Below are 17,275 nucleotides of genomic sequence, written 5' to 3'. Positions count from 1 at the left end.
GGTCAGCAGGCCTTCGCATGACATTTGCTCGTCTGGGTTCAGTACCTTAGTATTATTCTCGTCGAAAAACATGTCATTAACATAAGTGTCGTTGATATTCATATGAGAGCTATATAGATTTCTGTAAAAGGATTCACACTGATTTAGAATTTCTTTGTCAGTGTTTACTGTTTCATCATCATTAATTTTTAGCTGATCACCAAAGTTACGCCCTATTCGGCGGGGTTAGAACTCTGTTTGGTGATCAAATAAGAATACCCCTTTTTTGTAACTGACTTTTTTTTTTTTTTTTTTTTTTTTTTTTTTTTTTTTTTTTTTTCATCTTCCCTTTCCAAGGGATATCAGTGACTGCAGAACTCCCAGCTCTGATCTGTTTAATGTCTTTTCTTCTTTTCATCAACTATAAATTGTTGATATCATTTCACCATGTCCATATTTATTTACAGTACCGTATAAATTATAGCGGTATGCTTTGTTTGAATTCTCCTGTCCGTTTCCCGTCTAGATCATTCGAAAATTCATACAGCTCATCAATTTTGTGATTTTCTGTATCTTCTTGTCAGCCAGTCTAGTTACATGCAGTCAAGCTTCAATTACACTGTCGGAAAATGCGCTTACGAAGATCTAATATACCTTAAAAATATTCTTTTTTTGCAAAATAATTCTGTGGGACACGTTAAAGGACTTCACACTCAGACTTCAAAAATGAGCTTTTTCAGGTCACATGAATGACTAGCTCCTAAGTGTTAAAAACTGGCTGTTCATTATAAAAACGATAACGTACTAATGAATGGTTCAAGAAGCATGGACTTAAGTTCATCCTGTCCATAAGCTATAAGGAAGTTGTCCAGGGGACAAACCTCGGAAAACAGTGTTTTGAGGGGTTTTTTTCTCGTGAAATTTTGAAAATGCTTTCTAATATTAACTAATGTGCTTATCCCGGTTTCTATAGTATGAGGTGACTAGGAGTATTTCCACTCCTCCTGGATGGGTTGCTAGTTCATCGCAGGGTTACCCCCAGCATTCAGTTCGCCGGTACCCATTTATACACCTGGGTGGAGAGAGGCACTGTGAGAGTAAAGTGTCTTGCCCAAGAACACAACCCAATGTCCCCAGCTAGGGCTCGAACCCGGACCGCAAGATCAGGAGACGAGCGCACTAACCATGAGGCCACCGTGCTTCCCACACACATCTTTAAAGCTTTCCTGTAAAGTATCATTAAAATGCACTGAATTGAATCCATTTTGTGAGTATTTTTAAACTGTAAACAACCATTGCTATGGGAGTTGCTATGTTGAAAGATAGCTACTAGTGTGCAGATTTCTTAATTCAAACGTAAATCAAGGAGTAATCAGAGCAAAATGGGCCCTTTGCACGATCCGGTCACATGGTACGCAATTAATTATGCTGGGACGCAAGTTACACAGTGGGACTTCCAATACAAAGGATAGTCAGGCTGGACTGGTACGAGTTCCTTTGTTTTGGAAGTCCCACTGTGCAACATGCGTCCTAGCATAATTAGTTCCGTACCATGTCATCGGATCGTGCAAAGGGCCTATTGTTTCAAAATATGATTTGCAAATGGTCAGGGATGTCGAATCTTCATGTTCCAAAAAAGTGGTTTTTTTGGAGAAAAATCTACATCTGCGGATAAAAGACCCCCCAAATATGATTAGCTTCTATACCTATAGAGTCTACGTTAGTGTGAAATTTCGCAACGTAAATTATTATTTTCTGCCGTGAGATATTGAGTACTCGTATCAGAAATGCAAAGAACAAATGAGAAACACTGCCAATATGAATTAAAACTAATCACTCAGTGAGGAAATCGTTTCACCTTAACCTTGTAATCAGGACGTCCCAGGTTCAAGGCCTTCACCCTGCTACTAGCGGGAGTTGTTTTTCGGTAGTCCCGTCTTCAAATCCCCTATCACGCATTGTAAATAGCCAACTGGTCTGCCTCCTGCCAGTTGGGATTTTTTACTAAGTTACGTTTATTTGAAATATTCGTTTCCTTTGTTTCAGTGGCATGCCTGTAAACTAGCTAAGCTTAGTGCTTGTATAGCTAGGTACATGACCACTATAAATAAGATTTACAGTTTTTTAACTCCGCTACGACTGCAAAAGCCTTATGCAAAGGCCAGCGGATAAAAAAGGCTAACAGGAAGCGAAGCGGTGAAATGTCCCATCCACAGCTAAAACTAGGAAAATACTATTTTCCGAGATAAAAAAAAAAAATGGAAATTAGCCAATGGGCGGACTAGAACTTGACAGTTGTTGTCAAAAGACCTTTTGATGATCAGAAGCGCTTTTTATCAGGAAGAGGGAAGGGGACATTATTTTTAAAAAAATCTTATCCGAGGAAATTTGGATTTAAAAAAACATTTGACTTTATACGGAAGTGATGTTAGCTCCGGCAATATCCGGAGATACCAGTCAGCCAGGAAGTGTTTTAAAAAAAACTAGATGCCCGGCAGTCTGAAATTCTTATTGAATTCCCACGGAATAACTCATATTGAATTCTTCTTAGAATAGTAGATCTTTGTTTAGAAATGTCAAGCGATTTCAAGTCTTATTTTGGCTTTGTAAATTTTCTTGCTCTGACTCCGGAGTCAACTCTCTTACAGTTGAAACCCTCTGAGAGTACTCGATATTTGTTGTAAATGCCAAGCGATTCTAAATAATGTTTTGATTTTGTTCCAGCCATTCTATAAAAATCTTGACCCGTGGGCACGATGGTTCCAAAAAATACTAGATATCCGGCAGTCAAACTCGAACTCGCCATGAGGCGAAACCGGCAGCTACCAAGTAAGCTAAAGTACTTGACTATTATGAACATTGTATTTCTCAGTTTATATTCATTACAAAGACACTTTTTTGACTTTCGGCGAACATCGACTAAGCTGTAAATTAAATAGATTGATAGCCAACATGACAGTTCTAAGAACCTACTCCGCCGTCACTCAGTGGGTCTTCGCATGTCACGCAACATGTAGCGAACTTTCGTCGTGTGTGCTTTCATACCAAAGCAATGTGAACAATAGAGGCCTGATTGGTTCGGATATCCCTTGGTATTTCTACACAAAGATCGAGTATTCATAGCTGGTTCGAATGGAATTTTCGGTCGAAAAACAAAAAGAATTTCTGACGGCCGGGTATAGAGATTTTTTATAAAACTTGTCTGGCAAACCCAAAAGAAACATTGTATAAAATCGCTTTGGTGTTCCTGACCAAGCTGAGTCCATAACACTCAAATTCTCTCGGGAGGTTTCAAATAATAACTAATTTTTTGCGGAAATTATCTATGAATTTTTGATTGCCGGGTAGCTAGTTCTTTGAAAAACTGTGTCAGTGAGTCAAGGTTTTTATAGCATGACTGGGAGAATTCGTCCACGGAGTACCAAAACATTATTTAGAATCACTTGGCATTTCTGAACAAATCTCGAGTACTCCCAGAGGGTTTCAGACTGCCGGGCATCTAGTTTCTTTTTTAAACACTTCCCGGCTGCCGGGTATCTATGAAAATTTTAACGTGACAAGACTATCTAAACGTAATGAAAAGGACAAAAAACAAGAAAAAGCGATCGTTCCATTATTACTCAAGCGCCTTCTACTTCTAACAATTTGCTTGTCCATCGCATGCAGTTTCGATCGAAAGCCACTCGTCTGAGGGAGGTGACCTCCATCAGGTTTGTCGCCTAAACATTCGTGCGTGACGAGCCTAAAGCGCTTTTACGTAGGAAGCTACGATCAAAATATCTCCCGCCTTACTTAAAAGTGACAAATGCTGTTCGAGCATTTTTCGTGCCGTATGGCATAAATAAATAATGTAGCTTGCAAACTGTGTCTAATTTAGTAGGGGATTCCCCTGTCAGCCTCGCCGTTTCGAATTGGAGAAGCTAGAAGTACAACTGCAGGGAGACGCAAATTCGCTCTTTTCGTAACACAGATACATTCTTAAGAGGTAGTAATAATTTCTATACAATGGCTGCTGAAAGAACCGTGGTTCAACAAGAAAATAATGGATTTAGGCCATTTTCCGAGCTTCGCTCATGCTATAATCTGCTCAGGGGAATTCTATTCGAAAGTGAAAATTGCTGCTCACACATGAATCGATGAGGTAGCTTCTGATCTGACCAATCAGATGAACTGTATTAGCAATTCGGGGTTTTCCCCTTCAGTACCCCGCCACACTTTATTAGTACGCCGCCTGTTCTGAGAAATCAAAATCCATTGTTGGTGCTGATTTGCTCATTTCTAGAGAACTACCACGGACAAGTCAGATCGAAGACTTAGCTCATCACGCTTTATCATGGCTGACCAGCCTCCTGACGCTAACGTGGCTCAACAAGAAAACAATGGATTTGGCCCACTTTTTAAGCCCCGTGGAAGAGCGGCAGTGATCGTTTCAATAGTGGTCCTCATTATGTCCGGAGTTGTGCTTGTGTTCTCGGTGAGGGAGAGAGAAAGCAAGGAAGGAATTCATTTTCTGGTCTTTTCAGCTGCCTTGCTTACTCTAAGTGCAGTTTTTGGGGAGCTCGTGCGAAGAATGTGCCTGGTCACTGAAGAAGCTCAACACAAGGGGACGAGATATGAAGGAAACTGGAAGCACGTTTTCAGTTCTACTTTCGCTTTCGAGTATGGGCGAAGTATCTTAGTCGTCACCGTTGGTTCCGCTTTGTTCGTGTGCTATGCTTTGTACGAACATTACAAAGTCTTTTCCCACCCAGACTACGCCATAATGTTTGCAGTAAACTGTTTCTTGGTTCCACAGTTGGTGTTCCTTGTCGGTCTTCGAGAACTGTCTCCTGTGGAAACATCGGAGGTCAATGAAAGAGAAAATAAGAATCTTGCTGATGGACTGGCTTGGGGATACTATTTTGGCTACCTGAAGCTGGTGCTTCCAGAACTTAAAAAACAGATTGGACAATCGAATGAATTCCGTTATAAGATTACGGAGAAAAAGCTGTTCATTTTGCTGCCAAAAACCTGCTTCACGTATGATGACATCGAGAAGGCTGATGACAGGGTGAAATGTGCCGGTAATCTCCCAGAGTATAAAATTAACAGGGGTGGTATAAAGGCACGGTCATACAAGCATACGGTACACCGGATAGAGATGCCCCGCCCGGACGGAGGTGTTGACGAATATCACTTTGTTTTGGAGTATGCCACCCCTCTGATGAACCTGTTTGACATGTCCGAGCATGCTTCCTTGAGTCGCCAAGAGCGAGATCATCAGGTAACATATAAGTCAAAAGTGTTCCACATACCCCATCGGTCAACCTCTGTTCATTTACAGTCGGTCTAATTCCAGTTTCCCAAAGCCAAAAATGGTCTTCTGGGTGATCAAATCCCCAGGGATCAACCGCCCGTACCCCAGGACATAATGGCAAAAATGAGTCGTGCAAAAGAAAAAAGGCATCTTTGAACACTTTCTCTGGTATAGCTTGGTTTTATATATCATATAAGTATGGTGTCAAATTCCTTATCTCAGTAACAACCCATTGACATCAAATTCCCACACCCCCACCCCTAGACACATCAACTTGTCAAATGCCTAGGGAATGCTTGATCAATACCTAAATTGTTTTTATGTACCTATTACACCTCAAGTGAACAATGCCTTATTATATATAATTTCCAAGAAAGACCCTGTCTCAAATCAAGATTGGAAAATCTATAACTCAATTTTAGACTAAAATAGCCTGGCAAAACCCACCTCTGGGACAGACATATACACTTATGGGGCTTACACAGGAGAGAAGACCCTGCTTACCTGCAGTGAGAGTAGACAAGTTACTTCTCAGTTGGCCAATTGGCTGTTTCCCATGCATTTATGCACAATAAAGTTGAATACAGGGGTTTCAATAACATTAGTTATAAGCAGCCAATGAAGGTGTAATAGGCAGTTGTAGCCACTAAAGGGGCCGGAAGGCCCCTTTCCCCTAGGGGGGTCTGGGGGCGTTCTTCCCCCCCTCCCCCCCCCCCAAAAAAAAATGAAATCTAGAAGCTTGGAAATGCAATTTCCAGCATTCTGGGCATCAAAAAGTGTGCTGTTGATGGGTACTTTTATTGACCACGAAGCAAAATTTTTTTTGACAACCTATTAATTTTTTGATGCAAAGAGGTGCATTTTGAATACCTTTCTAGGGAGATATCTCTCAGTGACACTTGATATCCACTTAAGCAGTAATTTTTTTGAACTCCTTTCTTAACACAAGTACAACTTCTCTGCTGCTCATTCAGATGTACCAACATGGCAACAAACTGATTTTTAACTCTTCAGAAAAAAATGAAATGAGACAAACCTAACAACAAAATTCTTTCTACCGATATTCTTACAAAACCAAACCTCATTTTCAACTTTTCATTGATTCTCCCATGGTTCATTGTTAAGGTATCCAAGAATCACAAAATAATGAAAAATTAAATCATATTATTAAATCATTCAGATGCCTTAGGTATCCTGAGATGAACAGTGATGACACTGATCAGCGACTACAAACAACATGTACACTATTTCTTTGGAACGTTTCGTTTGCCCGCTTTTTTGTAGCGTTTAAAAATTTCAGTGGTGGTTGTTGTTGTTGTTGTATTTGCTTTTTTTATGAATATTATTTTTATTTTCATCAATGAAATCCAAACAGACAGCAGTAAGAAGTCCCACAGGAGGCGGTAGACCACCGGTAACCAGCTAATTTATTGAAAACCCTGGAATAGATGAAACTAAAAGTGACTTTCCCATTACAAACCCAGTTACCCAAAAGGGAGTATTCCATATTATTAAATTAAGCATAATAATGTTCAAAATTCATTGTCTTCCCCAAGAGGTACAAATATTTTTAAAATACAACTTATTTTCCGTAGCCTTTTAAGAGGTTAGCCAATGAATTAAACGTGTAAAGTGTGAACCCTGGCAGAAGAAATGCTTGAAAGCACCCCTCGGCATGTGCATAAGAGCCTAATAGAGCCAGCAATAATTTTGGCTTTGTGCTTCTTCTTTCCAGCATTTTTGAACGGACTCGTATGAATAACAGCTAAAATGTCAAAATCTGGCCAAATGAAGATATCTGATGAAAACAACAAAACACGTTTCATGGTTTGGTGACAAGGTGGAATTACTGCAGACTGCAGATTCAAAATCGATGGCAAATGACACTTGGGTATCTTGCCAAAATACGTATCAAGAAAGCTAAGTACCAGTACAAAGAGCAGAACCAATTTCTGTTCGAGAAAGACTTTCGCTGAGAAATCATGATTACCATTACATCAGCATGTTATCAAGTTGTTTTCCATCCACAATAAATTATGCAAATCTGGCATTTTCAAATGTATCCACTTTGAAGAGTGTTTCAGATTAGTCAGGACGAACGGTAGGCGTAATCGTAACAATAAATTTAAAGTTATGTGACGACCACATGTGAGAATTATACTAAACCTGGGGCATGAAAGAGAATCTTGCTCCTTCCTCTCTACGATTATTACTCCGACTGTAATCGTGATCAATATTTTTTCCTTGTTTTAAAGGTGGTGCTCTTTATGCGAAAGCTGAAAGATATTCTGGATCATTCTCCTGAATGCAAAGGGAAGTATCAGTTAGTACCTATTTCGGGAACTGAGACAAACAAAATAGCTGATGTTTTGGTTGAGATGTACAATGCCGCTAACATAGAGCTGGATGAACATGTTGACGCCAACTGAAAGAAGTAACAGAACAGACAACTGTTCTAAAACTCCCAAACAGACGTAATTTCCACTAGCTAGATTTGATGCTTGATAACTGTTAAAAACTCACTCTTGTATTTGCATGACATCTATGTGCAACACTGTAATTAACTGCATGCTCTATGTGTTTTCTGTTCCTTAAGATTGCTGTATACTCTAAGAGGTACCATAGGTGACCAAGGCATAATTATAAGAGTCTGTATGGAGATTAGGAACTGATATTGAAATCAATCTACATACAAAAATTTTTAAACTTTGTTTGGTTTCATTTCTTCTCATCCTGGGGTGTTTTAACAACATTTGTTATAACACCATTGGGTAAATAACCTAAATTTGATCAAATGTCACTTAAATTAAATTTCTATCTTTGAACAGTTGTTGCATAAAATTAAAGGAATGAGCCAAAGCATGTTGGCCAAGCAAAGGCATTGGGTATGTCACCCACAGAAAAAGAATGTTGAAAAAATTATGAACTAGGCCTGCCCACAGCACCTGGTTAATTAACCTGACCTGTTGACAACAGTAGGTTCTATGCTTTAGAAATCATCAGAGATTGAAAGCAGTTCATAAAGATATTTTAATAAGCTCGACATTATTTTCACAGAACATTTTTGAAGGTAGATCATTAGAGATATGCTGCCATTTAGTTGTTACTGTCTTGCAAAAAATAATGCATTGATATCGTTATTACTCTTTTAAAGCAATTGGTTTGTCCATGACAGAGGGTGCAAATTTCATTATATAAGTTGATCAAAGAAATTATGGTATCACATAATATATTTCAGTGAACATTATGAATGCTAATGAAATTTAATCATTCGTGGTTGATAAGGTTTGAAATTACAAAACATAATCCAGCTGTTTGTCACATTAACAGTGTAAGGTAAGGTAAAGTGAGGTAAGGTAAGGTAAGGTAAGGTAAGGTAAGGTAAGGTAAGGTAAGGTAAGGTATTAGGTAACTTTATTTTAAGTCATAAACATAGGGAGTGGTTACCCAACTCCCAAGTCAGGGGCTTGTGACAAAAACTCACGACTATTTACAATAACATTACTACTTACGATTACTATATTCACTACGATAAATTCAGAATTAAATAGATTCCAATAGAGTATTTTCTTTATATTAATTGTAATTGGTCAACAGATGGAGCGGTTTTCACTCAAGTGTCAAAAAGTAATTGGTTTCTGATTACCACACTACATACCACTATCCCATGCAATAAGAAGTAACAGCAACACACCAATCGTGACTTATTCACACGTTTTTCCTAAATTTAGTGCCAGCTACATCTCTTTTGATTTTTGATTGGTTCATTGGATTGTCCGTATCCTTTGTAATTGGCCAGAGTGATAACTTTGGTTTTGGTTTTACGATGCTTAATTGAAAACTGCCATATCGAGTATAAATCAGTACTAAGTAGATTACAAGATCCCAAGGCAAACTCACATAATTCGCAAGTTTAATTTTCTCCTGCTGTCTGATTTCGTATAATTTGAGAAATAAGTTAGTTTACCTGATTAATAGCATGCTGTTCAGGGCCGGCCGGGTTAACAGATATATTGTTGATGTATTGTGAAACAAAAAAACAAATTGTTTATTTCCTGTTTCCATGCTTCCTCCAATATTGGACAACTCGGTACTCAAAATGTATAAAAAAGATAAGGTTTATCTATAAATTTAAATTATTTAGTTAAAAAGTGCTACTTATATAACATTTACATTGTAAACTGGTATTTTCATGTTTTTGGAATAAATTTTGCATTGAAACACAATGAGATGACTTTGTCCTGCCTTTCTAAAATGAAACAGGAAATGACATTTCAATTATATTACCAATACCACAAACTATAGTTTGCCCTGGCTTCACTGCTGAGACTCCCTCTGGAGTACCAGTCAAAATTAAATCCCCTTCTTCAAGTGTTGTGCTCTGACTAATGTAACTTAAAAGATAAGGAATCTTAAAGATCAGATCCTGAGTGTTTCCATCTTGTTTCAATTCACCATCAACCTTCAGCCAAAGATGAACATTATGAGCTTCTGGAATCTCACCCTTGGGGATAAATTCGCTGATAGGTAGTGCGGTATCAAAACCTTTAGCAAAAGTCCAAGGGTGGCCAAGCTTCTTGGCTTTACCTTGAATATCTCTAGCAGTCATTTCAAGAGCCAGGGCATATCCCCCAACATGATTCACTGCATTTGTTTCAGAAATAGCCACACCTGTTTTACCGATTACAACAACAAGTTCAACTTCATGATGAAGCTCAGTCACAGCCTGGAGGAAGCTACATGGACAAAAGGGAACAACAATGAGAAATAGGCCCTTTTACCACTTTGTGCTTGAAATTTGTACTGATTGTTTGCTGTTAAGCTTTCAAAAAATGTATAACAAATAGATAATACATGTGAGCTACAATACATTGTAATGGCTGAATTGTTTACTTTTAAATAGCTTGAGAAAGAAATTAAAGGAGCCTAAAAATTCATTCAAAGAGGGTCTTCATTTTAAGTAGGGCCGTATTTTTCTTAAGTAGCAGTTGTTGTCAGTATTATTTCTCTTGCAAAGTGTCTATTCCTTAGATATAGTATTCTGAAGTACTGGTAATAATTTATTCTGTCTCTTTCACATTAAGCAGTTTTTGTACAAGTTATTTACAGTTTTGTTGTGCAACTATTGGGACATATTTTAACATTTGATTTCATTGATTTTCACCAAATTCAGTCCTCCATCCCAAAGCTGCTTGACCTTGTGTTGTATTTTGTGATTTAGAAATGTAAAGGGGAAGGTCTAGGGAATCATTAATAGAGCTAGTTGATTTGATTGTCAGTAAAGTAAAACCTGCGTTCAAGCATAGAGTGGACCATCGGGATGGTGGTTATCTCCTGTTTCCATGGCATGAAGTTACCAGGAGAAGTCCATCACAGGCTTACCCACCCACCCCTCTCCCTGCATTAAATTTGCTGGTATCTGTTTACAGGGTCTTGCATAGGATTAGCAGATGTGGGATGAGCCGTGTTTTGCTGTTCGGATGCAGGATGGAGGGATATTTGAAGTCAAGATGCGAGATTGTAAGAGGGCGGGGGAGGCAGGCAGTTGGTTATTTTCATGGCCGGATGAGAGTATTACTGATTTGTTGTGCGGAAGACAGGATGTGAAATCACAGCTGAAATCTTAGAAGGAGAAACTACTCTTACTTCTGAGAAAAACAAGAAATTTCAACAAGCCTTCAAAATAGCGATTAATTTTCTGAAAGAAAAACCTCACTAGAACAGAAAAACAAAAGCATACAAAAGAAAAAAACCACCCTTTGTAATGCAATACACTATAACCTAGTGTTGCCTAACCTAAAGGACACACCCATGGGGACATGGGCACCTTACATGGGCACCTTACATAGAATCAACAAAACTAAGAGAACTCTTACCCTATTAATGACCAAAATCTGCTATTCATGACCAGACCAAATATTTGACACCCTATTTATGACCTGACCCTTAAATTAATACATTGTTTCAGACCTACCTTATAATAATTATCAAGTCTCTAGTTCAGATCAATGTTACCCTATTTATGACCAAACTGGGTGAAAAACCATACCCTTTGGGGCCACACATACCCCAGGGGGGAGGGTACTCCCAGAAAAGTTGGGTGGGGGTGTGTGGCCCACTTTCCAAGACCCTTACCCTATTTATGACCAGAATCTGTGATTTTTGCTACCCTATTTATGACATGGCCAAAAATTTGATACCTATTTATGACCATTGGGGCTGCCACAGTTGCCCTAAACATAAGTTATGAAGGGCTTTTGTTGGAGGTCTTATTGATAATGATGAAAAAGTAGCTTTTTAAGAGAAACATACCCTGGGTGGAGAGAGGCACTGTGAGAGTAAAGTGTCTTGCCCAAGAACACAACACGATGTCCCCAGCTAGGGCTCAAACCCGGACTGCTAGTTCTAGAGACGAGCGCCTCCCACACACATCTCTAAAGTTTTCCTGTAAAGTTATAATCCTTAAAATGTACTGAATTGAATCCATTTTGTGAGTTTTTTTAAACTGTAAACAACTGTTGCTACGGGTGTTGCTATGTTGAAAGATAGCTACCAGTGGGCAGATTTCTTAATTGAAACGTAAATCAAGGAGTAATAAGAGCAAAATGGGCCCTTTGCACGATCCGGTCACATGGTACGGAATTAATTATGCTGGGACGCAAGTTACACAGTGGGACTACCAAAACAAAGGAAAGTCAGGCTGGACTGGTACGAGTTCCTTTGTTTTGGAAGTCCCACTGCACTGTGCAACTTGCGTCGCAACATAATTAATTCTGTACCATTTCACCCCTGTCACGCGGCGGCCATATTGGATATGACGTATTACTTTAGGCATGAAATCGACGCGTGTTTAATCTGCGACTTCGCAGCTAATCATGCTAAATAAAGATCATTGTAGTGTGCCCTTGTGCTCAAATAACAGATCAAAAGGTCAGTTAGGAATTACCTTACATCGCTTTCCAGTTGACAAATATACGAAGAAAAGCTGGATTGTAAGAATTCGTCGAGATGTTGGCAAAAACTTCCAGGTTAGTGATTGTGTTTTACGACATCAAGATAAGCAAGCTTTATCTGTAATCAATTTGTTCAGGTTTACAAAGTAATTAATTACATTTAATTTGGTCAACTAGAATTATGTGTTGAGCCGAGCTGCTATTTTACTACGTTGCTTATGTACTCTTTCTTGCCCGTAATAATAAAACGTTACAATTGTCCTTTAGATTTCGAGAAGCAGAAAGGTTTGCTCGGAACATTTTAAATCATCAGACTTTCGAACGACCTTCTCTGGGAAACGCGTATTGAGGAAAGGTGCAGTTCTTTCTGTATTTCGCTGGATTGTACCTTCTCCAAAAAACAGGAAAGCAAGAATCCATTTTCACCTTTCCTCAATACGTGGTTTGATAAAAATTAATATAGTTCTACTAATAATAAAATAAAGTTATTAAAAAGAAAAGATCGTATGATGGCAATTTGTTTCATTATTTTTGAAGGAAATCATCATCAACAACAAGTTCCACTCAACGAACAGAGGTGATTTAGCCGGTATCTCCTTCCCGTCAATAGTTGCCACTGGGGTTCAAACCCTTCATTCTAAAACCCCAGATCATATCACTGACGTCAGTACGGTATCACGAATTCCTTCCAAGTCTATTTGTGAGCATATGCTGGACACACTTAACAGTGCAAAGTATGCCGCTATCACCTGTTCTGCAGGTACCTACACAAGGCCGTCATTGGAAACATTGCTGAAAATCCATTCGCTAAGGGATATTTCTCGTCGGGTAAATCAAGAGGTGCAGTGGCTAACAGTGACACCTCGTCCACCGAACGAGCAGTGTGCACCTCCAGGATTTTTGGATGGCTTTAAGAAGCTTTTATTCGCCTACAATGACAGTTAAGTCGTCCTTGGCAAAGCAACACTTTCTTCAGATCTGGCGAACCTTACCGGAAACAACTGGGTGAATATTGCCACAATCCAAGCCTTTACAGCTACAACGCCGAAACTGCAGCTTTCATTCTTAATGATCTAATACCATCGAACAAAAGGGAGCTATAACATTGGACATGTACCATTCGGCGGGGTAAGCAGATCAGAAGCATTGTGTTCATCATTAATGTTGCGGGTAACATTAGAGAGACACGCGTAGCCACACCCGAGAACCCTGGGTGCCACTGGACTCTGCTATATGTAGATACAGTTCAAAACAAGTGTGTTGAATATCCAATACTATTGCAAGTTTGAGTAGGCTCAGAAGGTTCCTGTTTCCGCGGTTCGACTTAAGAATTGGCTCAGACTCGATGGATTGCAAACAACTTTAATCACGAGAAAACATCAACATTGCCGCCATCTTGTGAAGGCGTGCTCGTGAAACTTACAGTTCCATAATGCATTGCGATCTTAAAGCGTGACACGATGTCACGACATCCGTGACACTCCCCCTTGTTGACCAGAAATAAAAACCTAGCTAGACTAATCTGGTCAACACATTCTCTTACATCATTTTAACAAAGGCAAACAACAACAGTAAAGTGTTCTCAGTTCAATGTCACTTAAGTATTCCTTAATTTAGATTCTCCAGCCGTGTTTTTCTCCTCCGGTCCGCTTCTACAGCAGCTGCCCTTCTTGGGCGGTCACATGTCGGCTCAAGAGGTTGCTCAGCTCGAACACCACCGGCGGTGGGGACAGGATCTGTCCTTCTGGAACTCACTGCAGGTTCCGGCTCATCATCCTTGCACTGGACCTCCAAGGGGTAAAGGCGCTATACTGGACGTCTGAGCGTAGAGGTTCTTTCTCCCTTGCTTTTAACTCGAACAACAGCTCCTCTGACACAGCCATCAGATCCTGTGACAAGATTTTCAACCTTTCCAATCCTCCACTTTCCTCTTGGCTGATCTTCATCATGAACGATAACCACATCTCCAATGGACACGACTCGGTCTGTGGTTCTCTGGGTAGCATTACGATGGGAGTTCCGTAACTCCAGCAAATACTCGCTCCTCCATCTCTTCCAAAAATGGTTAATTACATTGTTCAAGTGATGCATTCGTTTGTTCAGATCCTTAGGCTGAACATCTGTGTCACTTTGCTCGGTGTCTGAACTGTTGTCTGGTAGGCTCATCAGTCGTCTTCCACACAGAAGATGTGAGGGTGTGAGGGGTTCTTCGAAATCCTCACTTGACACAAATGACAGCGGTCTACAGTTAAGAATCATTTCGACTTCGATTACCACAGTCAGCAATTCTTCGTAGGTAAGTTTGGCTCCGCTGATAGTCTTCTTTAGACATTTCTTTACTGATCTCACAAGTCTCTCAAATACTCCACCCCACCATGGTGCTTTCTCAAGGTTGAATGTCCACTTGATATGTTCCTTTGCAAAATGTTGCTTCACTCCAGGGTCATTCAGTATTCTTGTGATTTCTCGTGCAGCAGGTTTGAAAGTTTTGCCATTGTCAGACACCACCGCTGAAGGTCTTCCTCGCCTCGCTGTAAATCTTCTAAAACTTCTCAGGAATACTTGGGCTGTCAGATCTGGTACGAGATCCAAATGGATAGCTCAGGTAACACAACATGTGTAGAGGCAGATCCACACCTTCAGTTGAGGACTGTTACGACTCTTGACATAGAGTGGGCCCGCATAGTCAACTCCGATATAGGTAAACGGTGGCTCTTCCTTTACTCTGAACTCTGGAAGAGGTGGTGGCGGCGGCGCCTTGTATGGTCTTCCCTCAAGTTTTCGGCACACAACACACTGATGTAACAGCTTTCTCACGAACTGTCTGCCCTGAACGATCCAAAATCTTGATCTCAATTCAGTTAGGGTTGACTTTACACCACCATGCATTACTCGTTTGTGGCTTTCTCTTACAAAGAGGGATGTGATATGATGACTCTTGTCTAACAGAATTGGGTACTTTGTTGAGGAGGGTAATTGCGTCTGTGACAAACGTCCCATACATCTCACGATTCCATGCTCATCTGTGAATAGGCCAAATTGATGTCTCCAAATTTCAAATTTGGGATTCTTGCTCATGGATCTCTGTATTTCCTTGATCCAAAGTGTTTCTGCTGCTGCTATATCTTGACTTGTCAGCTCTTCTTGCGCTTGTACATTCTTCTGCAACTTTGATTTCATGATTTTCACAAACTTGAGAACAAGTCCAGTGACTCTTATGAGTCGCTGTAGTTCACTGTAATCTTCACACTTCATAATCTTAGCTATGCCAGTGGCTTCAGCTGTCACTAGTAGTGTAGACGAGATCTCAACATTCCATTTCTCCTTGTCTCCAGCTTTCATTTCTTCTAGACATTCTTGTGGGAGCTGGTCATTGTTAAGCTCATCATTTTCTGATTCTTCATCTTCTGTTAGCCACGTGGGTCCCTCAATCCACAAGGCACACTCTGACAGCTCTAGTGGGCTCATTCCTCTGGAGGGGATGTCGGCTGGATTGATCTTTCCATGACAATGCCTCCAGTGTTTTACTGGTACAAGTGTCCTGATCTCATTTACTCGGTTTTGGACTAATGGTTTCCACTCCCTTTCTTCGCCCTTGATCCAAGCCAACGCCACCTTTGAATCGGTCCAGCAGGTCATCTCATTAATATTCACCTCAAGCTCTAATGCTTTGCCAACATGACTTATCAGTCTTGCTACTATTAAAGCAGCAAGAAGTTCTAATCTAGGAATTGTCTCTTCTCTCACTGGAGCAACTCTGGACTTTGAGGCTAAGAATTTGACGTAGCTTCCCATGGTGGTGATCTGCAGGTAAATAACTGCTGCGTATGCCTTCCTGGAAGCATCTCCAAATCCATGAAGGCTACAATTGATAATCTTCTCCTTGACTCCTTGAAAGTAACATCTTGACAATGTAAATGAACCTATGCCTTGCAATCCAGAAACCAAAGTCTGCCACCCTCCTTTCAATTCTCCTTCTAAAGGCTCATCCCAGCCGATTTTCGCCTTACAGAGTTCTTGGAAGAACATCTTGAACTCAATAATGATGGGTGACAGGAATCCCATTGGATCATAGAACTTTGCCACAACACTGACAACATTTCTCTTGGTAGAGTCAATGTTCCTAGCAAGGCTTGCTATCTCTCTCAACTCAAACACAAACTGATCATTGTCAAAGTTCCACCGCACACCAAGCACCTTCTGTTCTACACCAGATGTCTCCTCTGCAGTTGCAAGCACACTCTTGGCATAAGTCTTGTCTTCTTCAATCACATCTTTCTTCGCGAGATCTTCAGGCGTGTGTTCAGTGTTCTTGGATGTAGTAGGAATTGAGATGCTTGCTTCATTGTGCTGAATTCTCTCTGTTAGCTCACTGGAATTTGACACAAATTTCCTCAGGTTAAATCCTCCTTCTGCCAGTCTAATTTTGGACTTCAGGTAAAGTTCATATGCTGCATCACTGTTGGCGGCTCCAGAACTCAAGTCATCCACATAGATAGAGCGAAGAAATTGGTCCACGAACTCCGGATCCTCATCCTTGTACTTTTCAATGTGATACTTCATGGTTGCATTGAGTAGAAATGGGCTAGAACATACTCCAAACACAACTCTAGTGAATCTTAGCACCGCAATCTCAGGGCACCTCTTCTCAATGTCATCCACCCATGGAAATCTTAGTACATCTCTGTCCTTCCTTGTGATACCCACCATGAGGAAGGCCTTTTCCACTTCACCAGTTAGGGCTACTCTGCTAGCTCGAAATCTTAAGAGTATGTCAAAAATGTTCTCTGCAAGGGGTGGCCCTGTGTACAAACAGTCATTCAGAGCTGGGCCAGCAGATCTGGCTGAGGCATCATAAACAACTCGTAGCTTGGTGGTTGTCTTGTCTCTTCTTATGACTGCATGGTGCGGAAGGTAGTGTGTCTTCCCAACTTCCCCCTCTCCGGGTCTCTCTATGACTTCAACAATGCCTTTCCTTACCTGCTCCTTTATGACTGAATCATACTCTTTCAACACTTCCGAATCTTGGTTCAGACGTTTGAGTAGG

At 40.3% G+C, this 17,275-nt stretch overlaps 2 protein-coding genes and 1 pseudogene across 3 annotated transcripts; 2 read left to right on the top strand and 1 right to left on the bottom strand.

Moving 5' to 3' along the window:
• Positions 1-205: 205 nt before the first annotated feature.
• On the top strand, positions 206-7,704 carry LOC145477952 (stimulator of interferon genes protein 7-like). 2 transcript variants are annotated; one of them, XM_081455829.1, is made up of 2 exons: positions 206-5,242; positions 7,531-7,704. In XM_081455829.1, exons 1-2 carry the CDS (start codon positions 4,313-4,315, stop codon positions 7,702-7,704), a joined length of 1,104 nt encoding a protein of 367 aa, XP_081311955.1. In that variant the 5' UTR covers positions 206-4,312. The 2 variants fall into 2 exon arrangements, with proteins under 2 accessions (XP_081311955.1, XP_081311956.1); XM_081455830.1 differs by lacking the exon at positions 7,531-7,704 and adding an exon at positions 6,456-7,121.
• Positions 7,705-9,514: 1,810 nt separating this feature from the next.
• LOC145480085 (oxaloacetate tautomerase FAHD1, mitochondrial-like) lies at positions 9,515-11,762 on the bottom strand (annotated as a pseudogene).
• A 388-nt stretch (positions 11,763-12,150) lies between these two features.
• On the top strand, positions 12,151-13,173 carry LOC145477954 (uncharacterized). The gene is made up of 2 exons (XM_081455831.1): positions 12,151-12,303; positions 12,766-13,173. The coding sequence occupies exons 1-2, from the start codon at positions 12,151-12,153 to the stop codon at positions 13,171-13,173; spliced, it is 561 nt and encodes a 186-aa protein (XP_081311957.1).
• The last annotated feature ends 4,102 nt before the right edge of the window (positions 13,174-17,275 follow it).

This window comes from Orbicella franksi, chromosome 2, assembly GCF_964199315.1.
Source record: "Orbicella franksi chromosome 2, jaOrbFran1.1, whole genome shotgun sequence".
Taxonomy (NCBI): Eukaryota; Metazoa; Cnidaria; class Anthozoa; order Scleractinia; family Merulinidae; genus Orbicella; species Orbicella franksi.
This window is presented reverse-complemented; position numbering and strand designations above follow the sequence as displayed.